This window comes from Trematomus bernacchii, unplaced genomic scaffold (genome assembly GCF_902827165.1).
Source record: "Trematomus bernacchii unplaced genomic scaffold, fTreBer1.1, whole genome shotgun sequence".
NCBI classification, from domain to species: domain Eukaryota; kingdom Metazoa; phylum Chordata; class Actinopteri; order Perciformes; family Nototheniidae; genus Trematomus; species Trematomus bernacchii.
In genome coordinates this window covers 6,511,578-6,538,815 of record NW_022987821.1, presented here as the reverse complement: position 1 = coordinate 6,538,815, position 27,238 = coordinate 6,511,578, and the positions used below count along the sequence as shown (strand labels likewise).

The window sequence follows — 27,238 nt, the reverse complement described above, 5'->3', positions numbered from 1 at the left end:
GTGATACCAGCAGGAACAAGTTAGACAAAATGCAGAAACGTAGCTCCGGGGGTAGAAGGGAACCCAGTGTGAACCCCCCTATAGGCTAATGGTTCAGTCTGTATTGATAGATTAATGAGGAACTACGGGGGTGGATTTCTAACTTTTTGATGACTAACTCAGCTAAAATAATATCAGCTAAACCATGAAGGAATAGAAGTACTGAATTGTACCTCTTTTATGAATTATATGAGCACAGACACGTGTAAACAGAATCTGAAATAACACGAATAAAATAAGTGTTGAGGGAATCTATGCTAACGTTAGCAAGCTAGCTCAGAGATATGATTACATTATAAGTAAACGGTTTATATTTGTTGTTTTATGAGCCTTATACATACATATTTGCACAATGTGACCGTTTGATGCCTTTGCTTGCAGTGCGTTCGTTAAAAAAAAGCCTTGTTTTGGAAAGAAATTCAATGCTTTTTGCCGCGAAAAATTAGTTTCCTCAGTGAAAGTCTTCATGATCGGACAAGGGTTTAGAAAAGTAATATATGAATGAACATTTTTAGCGTTATTCCTAAATTTTGCGCTGCATCATTTCATTTGCTTCTTGTTATAATAAGAAAAACACCATGAACATCAGAACATATAAAACAATATACAAAATGAATACATCTTACAAATCTATTTATTTAAAATAAAAAACATGATTCATCATACTCATTGCAGTCAAATGAGAAAATGAAAGGACACTGGGGAAACCTTGCAGTGGCATGTTCAGTGGTGTGTATCGATGCTACCTGTGTGTGTGTGTGTGTGTGTGTGTGTGTGTGTGTGTGTGTTATTCACCTGTGTAAATGTAAATGTGTGTGTGTTAATTATAATGTTAAAACCAATTTGAACACTGCAACAGAGAGGCACACACACACATAGATCTGTTTATGTTATTGGAAGTTTCTGAAGTAACTGTCAATCAAGACCTCTCAAAAGGGTCTCAGCTTGACCCCTTGTTGTCCCTAACTGAAGAACATATTGCTATCGCTTTAATTGTAGGATGCTATGCTATGAATAACACTTTGAGTATCATAAGGGGAGATATTTATGGATTTGGGCATCTTGTCCTGATTGGATAAAATTCTGCATTGGCCAATTTCAGAGCGATGGTTTGAATATGTAACGTCCAATCAGAAAACACCCTCGTAATAAACTTTGACTTAGGGTAGAATATGTTATGAACAGTACATCTTAATACGAGCTGTGACCTGACTACAGCCTGATATTGCTCATACAGTTGCTTAAAATACCTTTTAGAACTATTTAAAAACACCAAACGGGGCTCAGTGATGAGGGACAGCCTGGCTCATCTTGTTACTAACAGGCCGTTTGGACCCCGCTGGGTGTTGGACACTTTGTGTGTGTGTGTGTGTTGTCGCTGGATCTGTGAGTGTGTGTTCACACAGCAGTCAACATGATACAACAATTCATCCGTTTGCTGTAAAAACACCTCAGAGACTCAACAGATGCTCATTGATGTTGGGAACAGCTGATCAGATGCTTTTGTTTTGGCTGCTAAGTGCAAAGGAACACTTTTCAATCAAAGAGACGAAACATCTCAGATCATTTTCTAGTTATGTTTCGAGATAGTTAGCAATTTGTTGAGCTCTAAGGCTTGAAATAGTTGGGGACTGGTAGCCTAGCTTAACTCAAATGAAAACGGGAGGATATATTAAAATGTTAACTGCCCTTTGAACTCATTCAAGTCATGTGATGTTTATAAAATAGTGGAACATTTTGGGAAATGAGCTTATCTGCTCTTATTGCTAGTCTAGTTAGCATAAAGACTGGAAGCAGTATTTCAATACCAACCTAGTTAACACATGTTATCTTGCTAACATGCTAAAACATTTTTCCTTGATGGACAGTTTAACCATTATCCAGGCCAAGACATATTTATAGCTGCATTTTTCTAAGCTTTTGACATAGCTAGGCTAGCTGTTTCCACCCGCTTTCTGTCTTCATGCTAACCACACCTGGAGTCTCACTCTGTACTCAATGCACAGGCATGACATTGATCTTCTTATTGAAGCAAATAAACAGCTTCTCCAAAATGTTTAACTATTCCTTTAAAGAGCAGAAGTGACACTTGGGAACATGCATGGTTTTCCTGTGTAATATACTCATGTTGCTCACAGCTGGAAGACATGAGAGTCCAGATAAGTGACGGCTAGGTTGAGAGATCTGCAGACTTTCATGTCACTAACATGTAACCCAGGAAAAGGCTTGTGTTGACACCACTCTGTCGTTATAAAACAGTACATGCGACTCTTTGTCTCACGGCACTCGCACAAACACACACGAGACTCTGATAAAAACAGCAGGATACATTTCTGAATATCTATAAAAGAAGAGTGCTTGCTGTCGCCACTGTTAGCGGCAGTTCAAGTGTTGACCCGGCGATATGAAGCGAGCGCACCTCCGATAATTTCAAATATTGGCACCACGTACAGTATATCTCACACACAAACACACTAACTGCATATCTCCTCGTAAAGCTTAAAAATGTCTTTTTAAAATCTCTTAATTTTCAAAAAACTAGAGTAGAGAATAAAAGTACATCTCGTCCTTTTCTGTTAAGGTAGGAATACTCTGGGGTGGTGGCTGTAGTGCAATACCTCTCATGTGGGAGACACGTTGGCGTTTACTCCGTGACAGCAATAAGGCTCAGGCTGCATAAACCACCAGTCTCTGCAAATACAAAATAACTTTGTGACTAAACAAGGAAATGCTGAGGCGCTGATGCATAACAACTTCCATGAGCCCAAAGAGAAAATGTCTGTGCTTCCTCCAAAACAGAAACTTCAACAGGGAACAAAGACAGGGTGCTCTTGGCATTGGAAGAAGAAGAAATAGTCCAGCATGTGCGCTTCATTTGTTATCTCTAGAGGCAGGTTTAGTGGTCCTTTATTCCCAAGTGGCAGTGTTACCTCAAAAAAAGTTTCTTGGAGTGCTATGGTCTTAACAGGGAGCAAATATCTCGGTGAAAAAAATCACTGGAAGCGCCACAGATTCCAACGGATCTTCACAGAAATCGAAGTCCCATTGCTGCTTGTAAAAAAAATCCCCCTGCTCCTCCACTGCAGAGCTGAAGAAACACCTCCTAAAGTCAGGTTTTTTTGTTTTACTCCCAACGTCCGTCGCTTGGAAACAACTTGGTGTCCCAGAAATCGTCTTTGGGCGTGTGTCTGGTGTGTGTGAGGGGTGTTTTCCTGTGAGCGCTGCAGTGTGTGGGTGCGGGGGAAACTGTGTGTCAGTCCATCTCCAGGTCCATCAGCTTGTTGCGTGAGCGAGGAGTGTGCATGGTGTTACGGCAGCAGCAGTGGGCGCAAACCAGTCCGAAGACCAGAGAGAAGAGGCCCACACCTGGAGACACAGCACACGGTTACACATGGGGGGGTGTTAGCAACTATACTGCTATTCATACAACTCAAACACACACCGAACATGGGGCCAGTCTGTGGCATCATCATAATTATAATGTCTTTACTGTTGTAGTAAATGTATCATTAAGTCTCATTTAAGTATATAAACTTCCTTCTCTGGTTGTATTCTCCCGCAGTTTGAATGTATCGGTCCTAATGTAACATTTATGGCCCCATAAAGTACCACCACATGATTTTCTGATGTCTCACTAATTATTGATGTTTGCAGGACTTGGACACAGTAAGAGTGTGACTAGAATCAATATTCCAGCTCGCAGTACTATGAATAAATCAACTCCTGACACAACGGATGCCTCTAAACTAAGACTGAACAGCAACTAAGGATGTCCCCAGCCCTTTTACAAACCCAGTGCTAATTAAAGCATCTTTTATAGATTGTTTTTGGCTATGATTAAGATTAAACACACTCAGATTCTTGTCTTATTTAAATCCACTGTGCATTGGCATTGGCAGCTGTCAGTGTCCTAAATAACATGAGCCCTGCACCGTCAGCTAGACGTCAATCAGCCACAAGTCAGGGGGACCAAAAAAATACATTTTCATTGACATTTTGCAGCTTTACTTTGGATAAAAACGGCACATAAACCTTGATTTTTTACCCCCTGATTTAAGTTAAGTCTTTTAGACATGAATATGTGTCCCCGGTGTTCCAGGGAACTCACCAAGTGTCAGAAAACACAACCCTCTCTATTTTCCTCCATACCCAAAATCTCTAAAAAAGGGGCTGCAACGGATCTGATAAAAACTGATCCAGATTTGAACACTGTCCTGACGTCAGGACGGTAGCGCTACGGCTATTGGGCCAACTCCACCAATCAGGAGGAGACAGCCACGGCCATTGCCGTTCGCAAGCGCTGGAGACGCTGTAGTACATATGCCAGGCCTGTAGATGGTGCTGTTCTCACTGAATCAGCCCTTGCAAAAACAGAGCTATAAATTGTCAAATTGAGCAAAATGAAGCATGGCTAAAATGCATGATCTGTTTGGTATTTTGAAAAAAAAAAAGTATAAATATGCCTTATATAGGTATGGTCCTACACTATATTATTCAAATATAGCATGATAGGTCCACTTTAAATCATATAAAGCAATATCTTAATTAACAAAAGTCTTAAGCTGACACCAGACACATGAAAGTATACTTTACCTATTGAGGCTGATACTCCATATAAGAGAGGTAACTGTAGGGATTCCCACACTGCAGAAGGAGAGAGACACGTGTTCAATACGAGCAAATAATGTCAAATCTGATCACTTGTGGATTAAACTTGTGTAAATGAATCCGTTATCTCACCAGCGAATTTGACTGTGAGGAAGATTCGGGACGAGGTCAGCTCTGCGGCTTGAGTCCAGGACCCAGTGGAGGCGGAGAGGTACCAGGGAGTGGCCACGCAGTGATACTCCCCACTGTCACTGAAAACACACACACACACACACACACACAGTTAGTATTCAATTAACAATACTTTATTGTCTATTTACTTCACTACAAGTCAACGAACAATGAACTCTGTTACCCATAATGCACCTCCTCACCTGTCCTGAGTGCCGTGGATGTTCAGCAGGTAGGTGTGTGTGTCTGTGCGCTCGATGGAGATGTCGCTGGAGGAGTTTCGGTCGTCTTTCGTCACCACGCCGAAGCGGTCCACGCTGGCAATCTGATTGGTCGTCTGGCCGCCGCGCAGCCGCGTGAAAAACCAACGCACCTCGTACGCCAGGTCATCTAAAAGAATAAATAAGATAAACATAAGAACATGTTAAAGGAACAGCTGGGATCAAGGCAAGGCAGATCTACTTGGTGTAATTAAATACCTTCATCGGGTTAATGAGCGTAATGAACTGCAGCCGTGTTGCTACAAACTACTACATAGTGTTAAAGGGGCAACTTAGTCCGCTTCTCAGGTGCGCACCAGACCACAGTTTGTTACATGGATTCATTTTTCAGAAGGTTCGGTTTGCGTTCACACGGGCAAAATTCAAACGGACTATAAACTTTAAACACAAGTCATGTGCTCGGAAATGCTGTTCAACAATTGGTCAGACATTAAGGGGGTAAAAACGCAATGGGGCATCGGCAGGTTATTTTCATGCTGTTGTTAATCTGGAGAGCATATCAACAGATTCTAGCAACGGCGCATATGATTATATAATCAGACAACGTGCGATAAATACCTTTTATGACTTTTATGTATAGTTTTTAGTTTGATAGTTGTTTTTACTTTACACGACACTGTTCAACACTTCATTCTGCTTTTCCCTTTCGCTAACGATTTTGAAGACACCCGCGTTCTTGTGACACGTAAATACTACGCTTCCTATGTTTTGGTGCGGACTGCGTTCACACCAGCGATGAACCGCTCCAGAGTTCACTAGCAAGCGGTCCGAGACCACCTCTTTTAGGCGGACCAGAGTCCGGTTGTTTAGTTCACTTCAGAGGTCTCAGACTGCGTTCACACCAACCCAAACGAACCACACCAAGCGGCTAAACGCACCAGGGTTCGATTCAACCGGACTATACAAGGCTGGTGTGAATGCGACCTAAGACCCACTTTTCAATTGAATTGTAATCTAATTAGTGTTTCGTACAGTCCTTTTTGGTCAGAAGCACATTGTGTTACCTCACGTATTAACAGTGTTACTCTACATATTACAATAAGAAGATCGAGTGAGACAGAGCGTGATGTTTAGGCGGTTCAAAGCTGTGCAAATGTTCCTCTAATGACGACACAATAACTCCATTATCACCACATCTGTAACACGCTGCCGCTGCCTCTCCCACCGAGAAGATAGAAGAAAAGACGGACATGCGAGAGAGAGAGAAATGAGGATAGTGATGACAAAAGAAAGAAAACAGGGACAAGAGAGAATTTGTGATAATAGATGTAATCTTTGGAGAGGGGGCGAGCGAGCTAATTATTTCCAAGAGCAAGACGTAGAGAGAGAGGGAGACAGGCAGCGGAGAGAAGCACAAACTAGTCATTAGTGTGTCAGCGAGAGAGGGACCATTATCACTACACCTACACACACACTCACACACTCTCACACAGCCCCATGCAGCCTGAGTCACCCTCCGTTGTTTAGGAGACAAACAGAAAACACAGAGGAAAAAATCAAAGAACAAAAACATGTAGAAAAAGACAAATGATGATTAAAAAAAACACAATTACGACAGAAAAAGAGGGAGACGGAGAAGAAAGAGGAGAAAATAATGAAGAGAAAGACTCCCCCTCTGCAGAGTAATGAATCACATCTCAATTTCTCTTTCCCTCTCCTTAATGGCTTTAATATTGAAGTGCTACATCATTAAAACTCTGTAGTACGAGCAGCAGTAATAACCTGGCTCTGGTTCAGATTCTCTATATGGATCAGAACTGGAAACTGTGTCAAGTGCATGTGACGCTTTATGGCCACAAGAGGACGAAATCTAATTTGATCAATACATATCACTACTACTCATTGCTGCTGAAGGAATCCAATCACGAATGACCTTTTTAAATATGTTTTTCATATTATTAACTGCTGAACTGTGGCATTGAGGTAATATTGTTGAATATTGATATATTATGATATACTCACGCCTTATTTGGCAGCAGTTCAAACTGTAACTAAGAAAATGTCATTTTAAAAAGGCAAATCAATACGATTTAATAGTTGATTTGTTATTATATCCTCTATATTTTGGTTGTTTTACCTTAAAAGGTGGGGTAGGTAATTTTGGAGAAACCGGCTCGAGTGTGCTAGAATTTGAAAATACACAAGCCTGGAACAAATCTGCCACTTCCTTACAGAGCCCCTCCTCCAACACACACGAACGCGCACATGACCAATGAGGGCACGAGATAAGTGTGTGCCCCGATGGAAGGCTGACAGGCAGGTAGGCCATCCAGTTACTTTAGCCGGGCCGGCTCAGATGATTGGTCGTGCTTTTTACAGTATTACGGCTTCCACAGATGACATTTTTTTATGGATTTTTTGTCAAAGCACTTCAGATATTCATTGCTATCGGGATGTTAAGAGCATTCCATGGAATATAACAAAAAGTGTATCTCGAGCCGGTTTCTCAAACTTACCTACCCCACCTTTAAAAGAGGACATATTATGCTCATTTTCAGGTTTATATCTGTATGTTGTGCCTTTAATGTGACATGTTTCCATGCTTTAATGCACAACAAACCTATATAACACACTATAGGAAAGGGAGCCCCCCTAAAAATCACTCAATCCTAACATGTGAGCAGTTTCAGCAATCATTTCTAACGTGTTTTTGTGCGAGTTTCTCTGCAACATTTCCCTTCAAAAACTAAGATGTAATGTCATTAAAATATGCATTTACTAGTAGGCAGAAATAACAAGCAGCGCATTTAAATACATTTACTGATGACAGGACGTCTATGCAAACTATTTTAATCCCTTATATAATCTCCTGACTATATTCTTATATAATCACGTCATTTAAACACTGCCTGTGTGTTTCTCCGATAACTCCGGGTTAGCGGCTGACATCGCGGCTAATGATCAAAGGCGCATTTTGCATAATTCTGCAGGACTGATGCACCAACTCGGCTTGTTTCAGAGACGACACCCTAACTCCAGGAACGGGAGCTATAATTAGAAAAGCCTCCTCTTCCTCAGTTAGCCTTCGTCCTCTACTTTCTTTGTTCTCCGCGCGCAGAGGGACGAGGATTTGAGAATACTAAGTGGACGAGGAGATTATTGTGTTTATCTCGTAGCCAAACATCAGCAGGAGGCCCTCAGCGATGTGATGGAGCTGCGTCTTTGGGGAGCATGTAGTATCAGCAGAGAGACCCCCCCCCCCGGGTATCTGATCCCACCAGTACAGGCTTGTCCCCCCCCCCCCACAGACACACAACACCTCCCTAGCATGAACTCCTGACCTCTCAACACACTTGATACAGCCACAGTGTGAACGGCCTTACTGCACAGCTACAGAGAGAACAGCAGAGGTGGAGAAGTACTTAGATTTGTACTTGAGTAAAAGTAGAAGTACTCATGATCTTGTACTTGAGTAAAAGTAAGTACAGAGTCTTTGTACTTGAGTACAGTAGTTTGAGTAAACGTAGAAGTACCCAGATCTTGTACTTGAGTAAAAGTAGAAGTACCCAGATCTTGTACTTGAGTAAAAGTAGAAGTACCCAGATCTTGTACTTGAGTAAAAGTAGAAGTACTCAGATCTTGTACTTGAGTAAAAGTAGAAGTACTCAGATCTTGTACTTGAGTAAAAGTAGAAGTACTCAGATCTTGTACTTGAGTAAAAGTACCATAGTGTAGGAATACTCTGTTACAAGTATTGCAAGCATTTATGTGCATACTTCACATCCCAGGTTGTTTCCAGGGTCAGAATAAAACATGCAGAAGCAGATTTGAGTTCCTCATATCTGGAATAAACGTTGTGTTCTGCTCCAACCCTGAAGGCTCAAACCCTTTCTATCTACCAGAGACCATTGTTTTAATACTTCTGCTCCTCCTGCAGCACAAACTGTTTTCACAATGTCTATTTAAAACTACCGTCCACAAGTCGTTCTTGTGTTAATGCTATCAAACCACCAACAAACCAACCAACAATCTCACTTAAGAGACTAAAACTGATTGAATGTTAGACGTTTTTTCACTTATACAACTCCGGTAGTTTAGTTTTTAAGTGACCAACATTGGATCCAACAAAGCATCTGTTTCAGAGAGTGTTCAGTGAGCAGGAGGAAGGAGATGTGGAGGTTGGAGGAGGAACTTCAGAGCATCTGTAATAGAATATCTGGCTCCTGTCTGGGATAATAAAACTAAAATGGCTGTCTGTGGAAATGAAGACGGTCTGATTGGATTTCTCTGGATTAATCCCTCGAGAGGGGTCCAAAACTGCCTTAGACACACACACATACACACACACACATACACACACACATACACACACACACAAAAGACTGACAATTACCAGCAGTGCTTCTAATGAAACAGTGTGTGTGTTCTCTGCTCCATAAAGCAGGACAGCTCTGGTAGAGATGAATACTAAACACTATAAAAACAACATTTAGCCCAACACAAACTGAGCCACTGGGAAGAGGAAAGTTCCCCTCTACTCGCTGCAAGACCTCCAGTTACTGAACGCTGATTTTATTTGATATTTGGCTTGTTTTTACGCTTTCTGATTACATGACATGAATATATGACTTGCACTAAAGCGGGTTTCATTAGGCCTATACTTCTACATTGTAGCAGCGAAGATGAATTTGATCATTAGCATGTTGCAGGAATAAGCAACGATTGCATCACATGTTTCAGTCTTTCAAAGTTGTGGAGAAAAGTATTTTTTTGGCATATATGGACTTCGTATATCAATCACAAACTATCCTTTGACGTTTGACACTTGTGGGGTTTCTCCTGCTAAATCAGGGTATATGCAGGAATCCTGAAGTCAAATGTAATGCCTTTTAAGACCTTTTAAGACCCTTTCCATACATTTTAAGACCTCATCGCCGGTTACCTTGGCGACACACTTTACCTCACATTGACTATATACAGTATTGATCGTCCTTCCTCCTTATCTTCCAACCATTTGGACGCAGACTTGCATTTCCCCATAACGATGTTGTTTAACAACCGGCGTAAACGGACCTTCGCGCGCTATCAAGCAGTGAGCGTGCGATGTCCTGTTCAGATGACGTCAAATCCAACGGGATGCCATAAATAAACTACACAGAATCACACTACACACCTACGCAATGATTACATTCAGGCAGACTGTAGAATACAACCTCTTTGGACAATTTATATACTTATTGAAAACTAGCTACTAAATGCAAAACCTTGGCAAATGCCGTTTAATACTTTTTAATAGCCTTCATTTTCGCTAAATTGATTGATCAACTTTTAATACTTTTTAAGACCCCGCGGACACCCTGTAAATGTCACCATTGACTTCCAACCAAACGGTCGTAGTTTTGATAAAGAACGTTGGTCTGATCCCTCTGAAATCTGCCGTTTGAGAGAATTCCTCTGAAGCCGTTTAACTTCCTGTTTAACTGGAGAGCTAATGGAGCGAGAACGATCTGCTGTTAGCACTATCCGCTCAACATTTCCAATTTGTGTTTTACTATCCTCTCCTGCGCTCTCTTCCACTCCTGCTTTTATTCCCCTCTTCCATCTCTCTTTATGTTTGGATAGCCACCATTTGCTCTGGTTTTTACTACGGTGTAAATGTCCGGAGTGAAATAGCGTTTGTTGTTTTCAGTCTTCTGCTGAATACCTTAAAAGAACAGGATGTTTCTGCAGTCATGTGGAGGACACACTGAAATCTCGAGAGCATCTGAATAAACTCCTAAGGAATAAGTCTCATGAAACATTTATGTGAATTTCTTTGGACGTCTCAGTATTTGAAAGTCAGAAATAACAGAAAAAGCTGTGTTTTTCCACTACAACTTAAATAATAGCTTGATTTGATGAGTTGTATCACCTGCATTTAGCATTCCTGCTAGTGAGAGCATGGCATTAGCATAAAAGCTAACAGGAAGTTTGCACCAATATGGGTTTTTGGAGTCACATTTTCTTCATTAAAAGCTGCTTGTGGACACTTTTGGCTCCAATTTGAGCATTTAAAAAAAAAAAAATAGCTTCCCCAGAAACAGTTAATGGAGTGGGCATCATTCAGTCTTTCCGTCTCACCACTTCATGTCCTCAACTATCCGTCCTCTTTTCACTCCTTTCTCTTCAACAGCTCTTCACCACTTCCTCTCCTCTCTTTAGGAAACTTTGCATGCTGTTCTCGAGCCGCTCTCCCTCCATTTCCTATTCACTCTCTTCCCCTCTAACAATCTGTGTAGCTCCCTCACTCTCTCCCTCCTATTCACTCCCACCTTCTCCTGCCTCTCTCCCATCTCACCGCCTATTCTTCCTCTACCTCGTTCTGTCTCCGCGGCCGGCTAACGGAGCGTGAGATTGGCTAATTAACGGCTGCCTGTCGGCCCTGCAAAGACAGCTGGGTAATTTGGTGAGAGTGGAGAAGAGGGAGGGAGGAAACGAGGAGAGAAGGATGTATCATTAAGCTTACCACATAGTTGTTTTTAAAAATATGCATCACGTTACCAGGTGCAAAAATCCTGTTTGCATTTAAAAGACAGACCTAGAGTTTATTAACCTGCATGGATATTATTTGATTTATTCCCAATGCAGAAATACTGGAAGTAAGAAAGCATGAGTGAGTGTCACGCTGAGAAGCTCTGTCAAAAATGTCAGCTAATGGGCTTTTGAGCATCACATTACCTTGTTTAAAACCTCTTATATAATTCACATTTGAACCATGGTGGCAGTGAAACAAGATGGACATGGTCCCCTGATTCAATTAAATCAATATTCACTTTATTCACCATTATAAAATTAGCTGCTAAAAGCTCCACTTTGTTCACCAGCTAGTCGCTACCGTTATGCCTCAGCGTATAGTCGGTTTTAAAGAGCCTCTCCAACAGCTGGCTGCTGCAGCTGGAAACAACATTGGTGAGAACATTGAGACTAAACCAAATAAATGTGCCGTAACACCAAAACAATGAAGCTTAAGCATCTCTCGGAGCAGAGGGAGTCGTACTGATACAGCCGTTTGAGAACAGGGAGTTTTTAATATGTAAAAGCATATTTTTAGAACAATCTTTTTACACCACACCTACATAACCTAATAACTCAAAATGATGCCTTATTTTCTTCCACTGTGTGTGTGTGTGTGTGTGTGTGTAGAAAAGCTTTGTTTTCTCCCTGGAGGATCACAGTGAAATGTTGAAGAGACCCAAACTGTCACAGTGTGAGCGCCTCAGAAAGAAGATGGTGATGTCATCTCACTACCACTGATTTTATATACACACAACACACACACACACACACACACACACACACACACACACAACACACACACACACACACACACACACACACACACACACACACACACACACACACACACACACACACACACACACACACACACACACACACACACACACACACACACACACACACACACACACACACACACACACACACACACACACACACACACACACACACACACACAACACACACAACACACACACACACACACACACACACACACACCACACCACACCACACACACACACACACACACACACACAACACACACACCACACCTCTCTAACATGCCAGTCATTACAGTGAAATAGATGCTGTGTGTCCACATGCAGCAGCACGCTGAGATAACACATTAGAACAAAACAATACAGGGTCACACACACACACACTCCTAAAACATGCTGACACACACACACACACTATTAGTGTTTTTTAATGTTGTGCCAATTTTAGAATATTCTTTGAATATTATGTAGTAAAAGTGAATAATATATATAAACTGTCTTTTCTACTGACTGGTGTGACATCTCCAGACAGGAAGTGATGAAAGGACGCCCTGAAGTCTGAGAGTGAATAGAGAGCCAGTTGATCATGTGTGAACGCTCTGAGGGACGCAGCTGCTGGCTGAGGGTACCAACGTGTGAAGTGCTAAGTGCAACCTCAAACATAAGCTAGATTTAAAAGCCTCACAACAAACCTCTGCAAGCTATAATGTTCACTACAGCTGGTTATAGGGAGGAATGTGTCATGGGATCTGTAAAAAAGTGCCTTAAAGGTTTGTATTAGTATTTGTGTCTCTACTGGGACATGTCTCCATGCTTTAAGGTTCAAAAAGCCCTTTATTTTTCTCATACTGCCTGTGCTGCAGCACCTCTTTTCACCCTCTGTCTGAAACCAGAGCCCAGTCTGCTCTGATTGGTTAGCTGGCCGGCTCTGTTGTGATTAGTCAACCGCTAAGAGATGTCCCGCCCCTTAAATCACATACAATGTGCTGGAAGGAACTAGCCAAGTGTCACAAACTTTAAAAAATATGAATAAAAATGGACACAAATTTCCCAAACATTACACGGCTAAAACTCAAATATGTTATGTCATCAATGTGTCTAGGTGATAATGCACATATCTGCTGTGGTTCAACAAGAGTTTCAGACTTGTCGTTACCATAAAGTAGTTTCGTTTCTCTGCAAAGGGTTCAGGTAAGGTCACACACTCACTAGGTATTTGTCAAAAGCTTCAATAATAAAAAGGCAGAAGAGTAAGTCACTAATTAACAAACAAATAAGAGGGTTGACGTGCGAGTATTATTCACCATTCCCCTCATAAAACAAGCTCCAACAGGAGGGCTATCAGCCATCCATGAGGAATGTACAACACACACACACACACCCACACCCCCCCCCCCACACACACACACACACACACACAGGTCCCTGTCCCTTTGAGCCACAGAAACAAAAGTTTAGTTAGTTACTTATCAATTTGTCCAACAATACACACGTCAACAGACGTTCAAACGTTCTTTATGACACAGCTGATATTACTCAACTGGAATAACTGTTTCGACCTTCAGTCTGACACGCCCAAATCAAATGTAAAAGATTGTGTGGGTGTGTGTGTGTGTGTGTGAGTAAAACACATGAGGAAGTTGGCTGTTGCGCCGCACCTTTGTTGATCCATTACCTGTGTGTCACTCACACTCGTGACACCGGGAGTCACTTTCTGTAGTCACTGTGGAAATACTGAATCAGTCTCTAAAAGGATGAAGAACTGGTAGAAAAAGATACTGAAAACAGGATTAGCAGAAACGAGTCAGCATATTTTCGCTCAAAGTCAATGATTTTTGAGTGGGTTTATAGTTTGATGTAGTTTTGAGGTTAACACAAGTTTAGGATTATTTTTTTCCTACAAAATAAAATGACTTTTTTATTTCTGGTTTCTTTGTCTTGAAGTCGTGTTTTTGGTTAAAGGTCTGAAATAAAGACTTAGAAGTCTAAGAGATTTTAACGTTTTTCTACAACATGAAATACATCACCTTGTTATTTGTGAAGCTTTTATCCGTCTTAAATAAAGTGGTAGCAATAAAATGTCTTAATGAAACTACTAAACCTCATCACACTTAACACAAGACAGTCTTAAACCAAAGAGCTCCATTCATGTCCTAATCTTCATCACCATGCACCTGGGCACTGTAGTTAATTCTAAGTCCATCCAAACACACCGTCCTGCAGCTAAAAATACTCACTAAAGCACCAGATACGTATTCATCCGCCAACAAATGCACTTTTATTGCCAAGGTGTGTTCCTGAACAGCACTGAGTCAGCTAGAGACGTTGAAACCGGATCACACACACACACACACAAACACGTCACACACACACACCATGAGACAACATGAGTCACAGTGACTGTAGCCCTGAAGAGGATACAATAATTCACATTTATCAGGGTGTAGCCTTTCATTTAGAGGCACTTTTCTGTCTCAAAAGAACAAGTTGTATTGGACAACAATAACAGGAACATAACGCCCCTGTTCCTCACTGAATTAAGCGTACTTCTTTGTCAACATGATGATTATTTACTACATTTATATACAAATGAGTCCGTTCCAAAGCTTCTAATCTACAAAATAAGTTCCCTCTCTATTTTAAGGACCACAAGTGCCTATTATAAGCTGACAACTAATGCAACTTCTCAAAACACTGCTACACAATAATACAGTATCTTTCTGCATCACTCCTTCCTCCCCACAGTGAGCACGTCCATGCGTTACTTCCCCATCAGCTGTGATGCTGAGAGGGAATTTCTCCCATGGTGCATCTGTCTGCGAGAGAACGCTCCAGAAAAATCGCAAGCCTGCAGCGCTGCACTGCTGCGAGGAAACATTTATGTTGATGTATGGGCATACATTACACACACACAAAGACACACACACAGGTGCAAAGACACACACACACAGGTGCAAAGACACACAAACAGTGTGTCCAAACACTGCAGGAAATAACATGACGCTCTGCCCCACACACACACCTACACACACACACACACACACACACACACACACACACACACACACACACACACACACACACACACACACACACACACACACACACACACACACACACACACACACACACACACACACACACACACACACACACACACACACACACACACACACACACACACACACACACACACACACATACACACACACACACACACACACACACACACACACACACACACACACACACACACACACACACACACACACACACACACACACACACACACACACACACACACACACACACACACACACACACACACACACACACACACACACACACACACACACACACACACACACACACACGAGGGAGAGAGGGTGACAGATGGGCAGAGGGAGGTGCTCGGGGATGATGTCATGTGATAAGTTAAATAGTGATGAGGAAGAGGAGGGAGGAAGATGGATGGATGTTTAGGCTGAGGGAGGAGAGGGAGGAGAGATAGTTATGGGATTTACTGCAGAACCAAAAAAGGGAATATGTGCTGGAGGTCGCATTGCAGATAATTAATTTAAGCATTTTAGATGTATTTTGTATATATTCAGAGCTGGGATGTACTGTACAATTTCGAGGGTACTTGCACTTTCCCCGAGTATAGTGACATCTGTACCACTTAAAGGTTATTTTGTATCCATTATTGCTTTCTGTGTTCAAGTTTTCACAATGATAAGCTAGCTTTAAATGTAAAATAGAGATGTTACTATATTCTAAAGCCAGTATTTCAAGCTGCAGTCGCACCACTAACAAAGGAAAGTGAGAGAAATTAGAGTGTGTGTGTAATAAGAGTGTTTTTCATCTATGCAACCTTTGGAGACGCGGGAGTCACATCACACTCGACAGGTTGGCAGGTGAGCAGCGAAGCAGAAGAACAAAGCGGTCGTTGGAGTGTGTGTTACAGCTTTGTGTGCATCTGATTTATGAGTGTTACGGAGAAAACAAGTACCTGTGTGCGCTCTGGTCTTCGGGGAGGATCCGGAGACGCTGAGAGAGCACTCCATCTTGGCCGTTTCCCACGGATACACATTGGTGCCGTCCGATTGGATGGCCACGGAGAAGGAGGGGCCTGCAACAGCAAACAAATACACTTTTTAGGAAATAACTGAGATCAAAATAATGCTGCTTCCAGGTCCCTGAGGAGAGTGAGATTACTGGGAGAGAAAATGGTGTTCAGACGGTGAACACTGCTTTGATTTCCTCCGATATGCTGAAAACTTCAAGGAGGAATCGGCTGAGGTGCGGATAAAAATAGATTGGTAAAAATAGATTAAAGAATTTAAGCTCTGAAGGGGAAACAGGACACTTAACTACCCCCTAGCATTTCAACGTAGTATTATCGTCTGCTTTTTTCCTAGAGTACCAAGAAACAACGCAGATATAGTATAATAGTTATATTGCGCTGAAGTAGCTACAGGATACGGTGTTCAGTGGTTTTACTCACAAAAAAAACACACGTTCGTCTGAAATACTGCCTGTTTTTTGGGGGTATTCTAAAATGTCATGCATCATTGTTTTGCTTTAAGATGTAGATTTATATTAACTCCCCTAATTAAGAAACATTCGTGTTGATTGAAGGTGATTTGCCTTCTCGTTAGCTTCCCAAAAAAGTATTGGTTTTCGGGTTGGCTTTGCACCGTTTTGTTGTGAAACGCAATTTTATTCATTTTAAAATATACCACGCAAGCAGAGTATTAGAGTCAATGCGGCCAATTTGTAGCATTGGACGAGCTAACAGTCAGTATGGAGGAAATATAGCAAATAGATATCCTGCTTTCTTGACATGTCTTCTTTAAAAGTAGCCACTCAAGCCGGACTCATTTTAATATTTATCGTAGAGCTTTGGACTAACAGTGTTTCTCAATGGTTAAACTTAAGGTTAAGGTTGAGGGGGGGTTCACCAAATTCCTCAGTTATCTTCCTGACCCAATGTCATTTTTAGTGTGTGAGACCGACGGATTGTAGGACAAACCCTCTGCTGTTCTTAGACAGAGAGCAGCGGTCTGTAAAAGACCAACTCTGACCTACAAATTCATTCATGTTTCAGAGTAGAAGCTGCTTTCAACACGCTGTGGGTTTCAGTGCTTTCAAAACATCTCTGATTGTATTTAAGATATCCTGACAGTTTCCCCGAGAATGCTGCATTCGTGATGTCTTGTGCAAACAATCTCCTGTATTATACATGCACTCTGGCTGCTGAGACACAATGTGGAGGGATGTAAAAACATCTTTCCTGGGTCACAGCGCTGAGAGCTGAAAGTGAGTCAATCAGGCTTTCTTGGGTCCGACAGCAGCACTCAAGAACACGTTATACAAAGAAGATTTTGTCCAGCTAACCAATCAGAGCAGACTGGGCTCTGGTTTCAGAAAAGAGGTGCTGCAGCACAGGCAGTATGAGAAACATAAAGAGCTTTTTGAACATTAAAGCATGCAGACATGTCACAGTAGAGACACTACATCCTGATATGATCCTGAAGATGAGCAGAATATGTCTTCTTTAAAAAATAAACAGCAACACTGTACAGTGAAAATCAGATCCAGGGCGTTAAAATAAGGAATATAGTCTAGGATATGTTTCAGATGAAAAGCCATCAAATACAATTTACATTTCTGTTACACTCCATATCATTTTACCGTCCATCTATAAAACACACTGAATTATTTAACACTAAATGTGCCAGTGAGACTCGCACATACGGCATCGCAGAGGATACAAGCTGAAACATTCAAGATACAGCTGGAACCGTGGGACACTTGCCAGTTTGTGGATGTGCTCGTAACACACATACACACACACACACACCCCCCCACACACACACTGAATGCGCAGAACTTCCGCCCCCTAAGGCGAGTAAAAGGGGTTCTTGAAAACTGCTCAGCTTGAAACTTGAACGCTGTCAGTGTGCATGTTTCTCTGTGTGGGGTCAACTCCAAATGTTCGACTCGGATACACACACTTGAACAACTGAAACACACACACAGAGTGGAAAAGAGAGAGAGAGAGAGAGAGAGAGAGAGAGAGAGAGAGAGAGAGAGAGAGAGAGAGAGAGAGAGAGAGAGAGAGAGAGAAAGGGAAGGCGGCGGTGCACATCTCTGCAGCTGGCTGATTGGCCAAAGGGCTTCACTTTGAAGATGTCCCAGAGAGAGAGGGAGGGAGGGGCGAGGGAGACAGAGGGGGTGAGAGAGTGAGAAAGGATGCTGGAGAGAACGGGGGAGGAGAAAACAGCGAGTGATGGAGAGAGAAAGAGGAAGTAATGCTCAAGGGCTGCTGCCCTCCCCAGAGAAACCCACAAGATGGTTTTCAGTCCATCTTCCTCTCCTCGCTGTCATCTCCCTTTCTTCGCTCCGACGGTATTAAAGCTTCTCCCTCCTACAAACCTCATTCAGACGCTTCAAAACGCTAAAGCCGTCCATCAAACACAACTGAGGGTGTAAGGCGACCCCCCCCCCCAGGGTAGATTTATACATTCCTCCAGCAGAGATTGACTTTTACTAGACTTTTGAGGCAAATGTCAATCCAACGATATATTCGTTTTAACATAAACACTCAAGGTTTTGAAACAAACTCCACCTGATTATATTCCACTGATTGTCTTATCTGATTAATGTGTTACTTATTGCTTAGTTACTATATATTTCTTATGCTCATTTATGATTTTTATGCTCAAGGACCTTCACAATACGATTTTATGTACCATTAATAACTGCTGACTCAGCACTCCTCTTAAAGGGCCGGAGTCTGTTTAAGGTCACATTTTGGTATTTCAATATTCGGAGCATCTGCACATTAATCTGATAGCCCAAATATATAATGATCCACTAAAAATGATATACTTTTATAGTTCTTGTTTGTGTTACATTCCCTTTCCTTCAATCTCCAACTTTCTCTGTGCATGGTCTCATTACTCTCCTCTCTTCCGCAATATTCCTCCCCAATCTTTTCTCCCCTTTTCCTTTGTCCTCGACACCTTTGCACCTTCACCTTCCTCCTTTTCCTCCCTTCGCCTCCCTCCTCTTCCTCCTCACCTCCCTCCTCTTCCTCCTCCTGACTCCCACTTCCCCGTCAGATCAAAGAAAGTTAAGTAGGGCAGTGACTGTGGTGGGCGTCAAAGGGCTTAAGGTGTGTGTGTGTGTGTGTGTGTGTGTGTGTGTGTGTGTGTGTGTGTCGTCATTTCTGCACATTTAGAGAATTTATGTTGGTTAACATTAGCACTGTGTGGGTGGATGATGTGTGTGTAACATATTTCCATCTGTTGACACACACTCAGGTTAAATTACACATAATGATTCCCTAGTTTTTTACTCGTATTGTTATAAAAGTGACTCAAATGTATCCAAATTAAAGATTTTCCAACAAAAATCATGTATTATGCCCTTTTTTTAACCAAATGTCTCAATAAGAAAAGACTCATTTAGGAACAAGTAAGACAAATCTATTGGGTCACTCATAAGCCACAATCAGAAACAGGAAGCAGAAGTACAAATAAAGCAAAGTGGACGTATATAAACTAAACAGAAAAGCAAAGTGGGTCAGTTTAAGTGTTTTTCCCCACTCTGAATACCACATGTGAACGTTTACCTTTTGAGAGTAAACTCAACGTTCCTCCGCACACAAACACTGCAGCCTCCTGGAACATTTTAATGATACCACACAGGTTTAAACTTCAACTATGTAAATAACTTTTTCCGTCTGTTGTATGCCACTTAAAACTACAGTACCCATGAGCCACTTGGGTCATGAACTACCCAGAGTTATGTCCAGAATCCTTCAGAAGAACGTAAGACCTTGTAAGTACACACACCACACACACACACACACACACACACACACACACACACACACACACACACACACACACACACACACACACACACACACACACACACACACATCACACACACACACACACACACACACACCACACACACACACACACACACACACACACAACACACAAAACACACACACACAAACACACACACACACAACACACACACACACACACACACACACACACACACACACACACACCACACACACACACACACACACACACACACCACACACACACACACACACACACACAACACACACACACACACACACACACACCACCACACACACACACAACACACACACACACACACACACCACACACACACACACACACACACACACACACACACACACACACACACACACACACACACACACACACACACACACACACACACACACTACTTTGACCGATGCCTCACCGTTCTCCTGGAAGTCGACCTTGACCTTGTTGGACTCGGCGCTGGTGGCTCTGGTCCAGGTGTGGCCCGGCTGCTGCTTGGTCCAGGCCGTGATGTCGCACCAGTAGAAACCTCGGTCGGACAGCTGGACGCCCGCCAGGCGAAACCGAAACTCTGCCGGACCCGACTTAGTCAGAACCAGACTGTCTCTGAGGGGACGGAGACACAGAGGGGGGTCAATACATTTCAAAATATAGAGATTCAAGGCTATTATTGTCATTCGTACAGTGTAGATATATCAATGACAATCTTAGGTCACAGGCTCCTCCAACAGAGCAACACAATAAAACAGATAATAGTGCAAGTAAATAAAATAAAATAGAATACAAGTAGTGCAAGGAGAGTCTATATACAAGTAATTGGAATATGATATATTAGATAAATAATTAGTAAGTTGCAAACAGATGAATGTTATATATAGATATATTTAATATAACCTAGACTCCGGCATAAATAACCAAAACTCCAGCAATAAAACAACATACATAGAACTTAGAGTACAGTTTGTTTACATTGCAATACAATTATAACAAAAAAAGTGGATTATAGACAGTGCTTCTGTAGTTCAGATGTGTTAATGTACCTCCGGTTGGGGTCCGTGGCCCCTCCGTGCTGCAGGACGTTGTCGGGGCTGAGGGTCATGATGGTCCTCACATTGCCCTCCAGGCTGTCCTGTGATTGGACGAGCACCGAGTAGCCCGCCTCCCCGAGGTTCTCTGTTGCCACGGCGCAGCTCATCTCAAAAGTAGCCCCGCCCACCGAGGCTTCACGGAGCCGTTTGGCCACGACGTTGAGAGTGGGACCTGAAAACAACACAACTCTATAATCAATCGAGCCTTCAGAGGGTCCAACGGGGGGGGGAAACCCCGACAGGAAGTCATGAGCAATTACACTATGATCTTCTGATTCAACACACACACACACACACACACTGCAGTTACATCATGCAACAATTAGCTAAATTGAGGTCACCAAGGTCAGAAAGTGAGGCTGAGATGGAGAGGAAGTGTGTGAGAGTGAGACAAGAGGCCTGTTGTTACGTCTGGAAATGATAAGGAGACATTAGAGCTTATTCATAAAACCCAACAGCAGGGGTACTGTGATCGGCTGGAAGTGTGTTAGTGTTTTATGTGGGGTAATGCTTTTAAAAAGGAACTTCATTAAGTCAAAATGTGTATTCTTTGTGGGCCAGATCAAAAAATCTAGGTTAAAGCAACGACTCAATGATTCTGAGTTTAATCCAGCAGACGGGAGAAGGATCAGGACAGAACTATGGTGGATAATAAAGAGTTTCCTCACGTTTGGTGTCCCATCGTACAGCGAGAGGTGCACTCTGAGCCTCTCCCGTGTTCATCATGTCGCCCTGGCTGCTCACGCTCCACGCTGACACCGTGCAGACATACTGGCCCATATCGATCTCCTACAGGGAGGGAAAGGAGTCGGTGATATACATCAGAATAATAACTTGTTAGGAAAATATCACTGGTCACCGGCTTGATCTTCAATCTCAGGATCCATGTGTTTATGATCCTCTCCAGAATGGAAGTCACATACAGAGCATTTGGTACAACTAGTTCCTGAACAGTGTCCTTCACATGCTGATATCCAAGAGAGGGAGTTACACAGTCACAAGATGGAGGAATAGAAAGCAGTATTCAATGTTTACTTCAGATTAGCTCCACGTCAGAAATGAGCATGCTTGTCATATGTCTATCTCCATAGAGGCTGAATCATCATGTTAATCACATAGCTATCATATGCCTAAAACAGTCCTGATGCTCTTCTAGGTAATCATACATCCTGTCATGTACACAGCTACAGTTGGGATACCTTTGTTATCATGTGGAACTCATATTGGAAGAGGACATTCAGTATTTTCCCAACAGGAACCATCCATGTTATTTTTGTGGCAGGTTAAATAACCTCTTATCCCGACACATAAGAAACCAGAGGACATCAGGAGGATTAAGATAATTATAGTGTGCATGTATTTGTAAATAGTTGCACACAGCTACAGTTGGGATACCTTTGTTATCATGTGTACTTTGATGAGGACATTCAGTATTTTCCCAACATAACTCAACCAGAGGAACCCAGGCTTCTGATAGTCTCCGTTTTTTGCTTAAATCCCTCTCGATGTTTACCTGTGTTCGGAGGAATCGCAGTTTGAACGTGTCGGGCTGGACTCTGGTCAGTGACATCACGCCGCTCTTCAGCCTATCAGAATACATCGCTCCAGGCATCAGGTTGCCATAGCCATCCAGAGAGCCAATGGAATTAGAGGTCTGAGGCCCGCCCACTAAACCTGAGTGTGATTGGACGAGAGAGGTTATTTGTGGTCTTTTAATGATTCTGAGATACGTTTTTAAATGCTGTGTTGAGGTAAAAGTACCAGGAAGTGTGGTGTGACCCCAAGTGACCCCCAGGCGACCTCCCAGGGGCAGATGGGTAATGTTGGTCACATGACACGCCAGCTCTGTGGGTTCAGCTGTCATCTGGGGGTTCGAGATGGCCTCAAGGGTCACCGTGAAGCTGGGTTCTGAGGAGAAAAAGCAGCATTTAAAATATTTAAAATGACATTAGATGGTTAAATATTGGTTAATTATTGCAGCAACTCGATCCTTATTTAAATAAAAACAGGAGGAGATGAAGTGGTGGCAAGCAGCTGCTGAATGTGTGACACCCTGAGACATTTGTTAGTCCCGGCAAACACACCTCAAAACATTCAAGGCATAAACAATGACACAAAAGCCCAACCCTAATCCTTTGTGAAACCCTAGAACTGCGGCTGAAAGGAAGGATATTGTGCTTCGACAAAGTGAAACAGCTTTAGAGCTCAGCTGTCTCCACGATAACACGCAACCACTTAAGTTTTACAACCATTGGTCCCCTCCAAAACATATAGAAGGGTACATGCGTCTAGTATTCAAGTATCACTACAGGGACGTTGATATTATTCCTTGTTTTCAAAATACCTCGAGGGAGAAAGTCAACCCTAATGATCCCATATATCAATTTACAGTGCTGTGCTGCCTCCAGAGAAATAATTCCCATCGCAGAGAGGGCGTGTCTTTCATCCATCATCCCAGGTTCTGTCATTTTACAACAACAGAGCCTCCAAGAAAAAATGCAAAGTTAATTCTGTTCTTTTTTTGTGTGGTTTGGTCTTAAAATAGAGCTCAGCGACAGAGCCAGACGAACCTGTAACAACACTGTTTACTGTGTGAGGTGAGGTGTGTGTGTGTGCGTGTAAGGCAGGTCCTCTCAGTCAGACATCCAGATTGCACCTTTATGCCTCAATGAACAGGAAACACACACAGAGATTTCCACCAGCCCAACTGTGAGATCACACACACACACACACACACACACACACACACACACACACACACACACACACACACACACACACACACACACACACACACACACACACACACACACACACACACACACACACACACACACACACACACACACACACACACACACACACACACACACACACACACACACACACCACACACACACACACACACACACACACACACACACACACACACACACACACACACACACACACATCACACACACACACACACACACACACACACACACACACACACACACACACACACACACACACACACACACACACACCACACACACACACACACACACACACCCACACACACACACACACACACACACACACACACACACACACACACACACACACACACACACACACACACACACACACACACACACCACACACACACACACACACACACACACACAGTTAATGTACACAAACAGGTAGTGATACACAGCCGAAACACTAAAAATACAGGAGTGTGTCTAAGAGGGTGTTTGGCAGAAGAGGTGGGTTTGCATGACGTCATTTTGGACGTCACACACACACACACATTCATCTGCTGTGAAACACACACGCACACACACACACACACACACACTTTGATCGATGAGCATGTGTGAAGTGTCTCTGCCAGCCGGCCTCGTGCCTCGCTCCCAAACGTATTCCTTACCATTTGGGAATGTAGGTACTGGATACGTGGGGTTTGAAAGGCAATTTATATATTTTCATAAAGCCAATAGTGACACTACTATATATTTTTTTAATTCAATAAAAGTCCTTATTTCCCCCGAGCAGAAACACAAAAAGGAGGCTACGGCTTTCATTAAATCGAGGTTTTAGAAAAAGTTTTAAAACTAAATAAAACAAATGGTTTACTTACTAAACTAATATGAATTTTTACTAAAAACAAGCCCGTTTAAGGCCTTAAAAATTAACCTAACCCAGACACACCCCTTAACCTGAATACTTTACACTCGGCTACAGTATAGGCCGGTTTTTATCATTTTAAGAGACTTTGATTTTGGTTTTCAGGGCTTATAAAATCCCTACAGTAACACATCCCACTGATTTGAATACTATTTAAAAAAGTGAATCCCCCATAGCCATATACTGTACACGTAGAGCAGAGCAGAGCAGAGCAAATGCATATAAGCTGGTTTTTATCTCAGTCCAAAACCAAAATATATTCATGTTAAATAAAACAGAGAAAAGATGAAACACATATCCTTTTCTGACATTCATGCAATACTTGTAATGATCAAGTTCTGATGGTTATTGATGTCGCAGAGGACCCTCAATATTGGCTTGGTGTGCATTTCATGATTAGGAATAATGGATCAATAATTAACTTGTTGATTGTTTTGTACTTTTAATGCCTGAAATAGGAGGTAATAAACTGACCGACAATCCAGCTCGAAACATGAAAGTGCACGACTAGTCCATTAGATTTAAACCACCAATCAACACAGTGCACAGTCGTGTCCTTCTGCTCCAGTCAGGGAGTTTCGAAGAGCAGAAATTGTGTAAAAACAGGCTCTCAAAAGAAGAAAAGGCTCCATTAGCGAGTGTGTGTCTCGGTAAAATAGGTCAATGTCAATAACACAACAAAGTGCTTTCATGTGCAGCGCTCGGCATGTGTTCGCTTTAAGAAGCTGCTCTTGGTGAGTTTGCACTGATTGTAATGGTGACACTCATTTGCCTCCGACTGCTTTCAGACATTATTATTTCTCGTTCATTATTTCCCCGCTACTCGCCGAGCAAATCATTAGCAAACACGCCGCCTGTTCACTTCAGAGGCAAAGCACTACCGTCGCTTTTACTTTCATTCTCCATTAATCTACCAATTACTTTCTCAATTATTGCATGTATAAAATCAGCAAATAGTCTACCATGCTTTGATATATTTCAATGGGTAATATGGAAACCCCTAATTCAATGCTTATTTTCATGCAGTATAATTAGTTATTACCTTTTCTCTAAATGTTCAATAGGAATATTTAATTCTCTCGTCTTGTGGATCCAGTTATGATTAAATCTCATTCAGTGAGACGGTTTGGAAAACAAACTTGACCTCCCTTTATCAAATGAACCTTGTGGCACTTTACAATCACAAACTAGAGAAGTCATCGCGATCTAATTGCCCCAAAAAAGTGCAATTCTTGCAGAAATCTCAGTGTTTGGTACCAAATAACAGCATGCATTTTTCTATATTCTTCTTTAAAGTCTAGCTATCTAAAATGTGGTATTTTGGAGGCGTTATTTGGTGGTAAAATCTCTGTTTCATCCAACTTATTGGTATTATTGAGCATAGGAATGGCCATAGTATACTTTAATCATGATGTACAAGGCACTTAAACACTCGTACATATTTGAATTGAGGCGCAACCAAACCACAATATTCATTACTGATTCAAGACAAAAATTAATATTCAGGACCCCAGTTTCCCCAGATGGTGTGCACCCGTTATGTGTTGGACTGCTATCCTCCTAAAGATCCCCCACCCCCTGAAAAAAGAGAAATGTGGGCTTTGGTAATGAGGAGGGGAGAGTAAGAGGTTAAGAAACAGTAAGAAACCTAAAGATATTAAGTGTATTATCATAAAAACAGCCAATAAGGGTCATGTAGGTTCCACACACACACACACACACACACACACACACTAGAACGTGTTTGGTGTGTTAACAGGTGGGCCGTACGCCATTATATTAATGCGTTTGCCTCTGAGCGAGGCAGGGATCTGAACTCCCAACCCACGGCGGAGCTGGCTGTTTCCCGTAACGGAAGAAATGCTGAAATCTGCCAAAACAACCAAAGGCATGTGAGACTCTGGTTTCACAGGAGTGTGCAGGCTCGTGTGTGTGTGTGTGTATGTGTGTGTGTGTGTGTGTGTGTGTGTGTGTGTGTGTGTGTGTGTGTGAGATAGAAAAACCAGATATGAATAAGCCACTCGAGCTGTTCTCTGTCAACACGCTGTGTGTCTCCCAGGAAGGAGAACTGGCTGACACACACTGAACAGATGTACAATTTGCATCCTACATTACAGCTATGACTACATGTAATCAGATTACTGTGTGTGCAGGCAGATTACAGTCATCTGTCACTACACACGCCAGGTTTACCAATG

General features: G+C 42.3%; 1 protein-coding gene across 1 annotated transcript in view; it reads right to left on the bottom strand.

The window, feature by feature from the left end:
- Positions 1–655: 655 nt before the first annotated feature.
- The window catches only part of si:ch211-132g1.7 (prostaglandin F2 receptor negative regulator), a 46,973-nt gene continuing 20,390 nt past the window's right edge, over positions 656–27,238 (bottom strand). Inside the window, exons 6-15 of the mRNA XM_034151075.1 lie at positions 23,127–23,273; positions 22,879–23,039; positions 22,034–22,154; positions 21,318–21,537; positions 20,696–20,883; positions 16,386–16,505; positions 5,022–5,208; positions 4,780–4,898; positions 4,633–4,683; positions 656–3,405 (exon numbers count right to left, since the gene is read on the bottom strand). Coding sequence (XP_034006966.1) covers positions 3,293–3,405; positions 4,633–4,683; positions 4,780–4,898; positions 5,022–5,208; positions 16,386–16,505; positions 20,696–20,883; positions 21,318–21,537; positions 22,034–22,154; positions 22,879–23,039; positions 23,127–23,273 — 1,427 coding nt within the window. The 3' untranslated portion in view covers positions 656–3,292. The remainder of the gene's footprint in view (positions 3,406–4,632; positions 4,684–4,779; positions 4,899–5,021; positions 5,209–16,385; positions 16,506–20,695; positions 20,884–21,317; positions 21,538–22,033; positions 22,155–22,878; positions 23,040–23,126; positions 23,274–27,238) is intronic.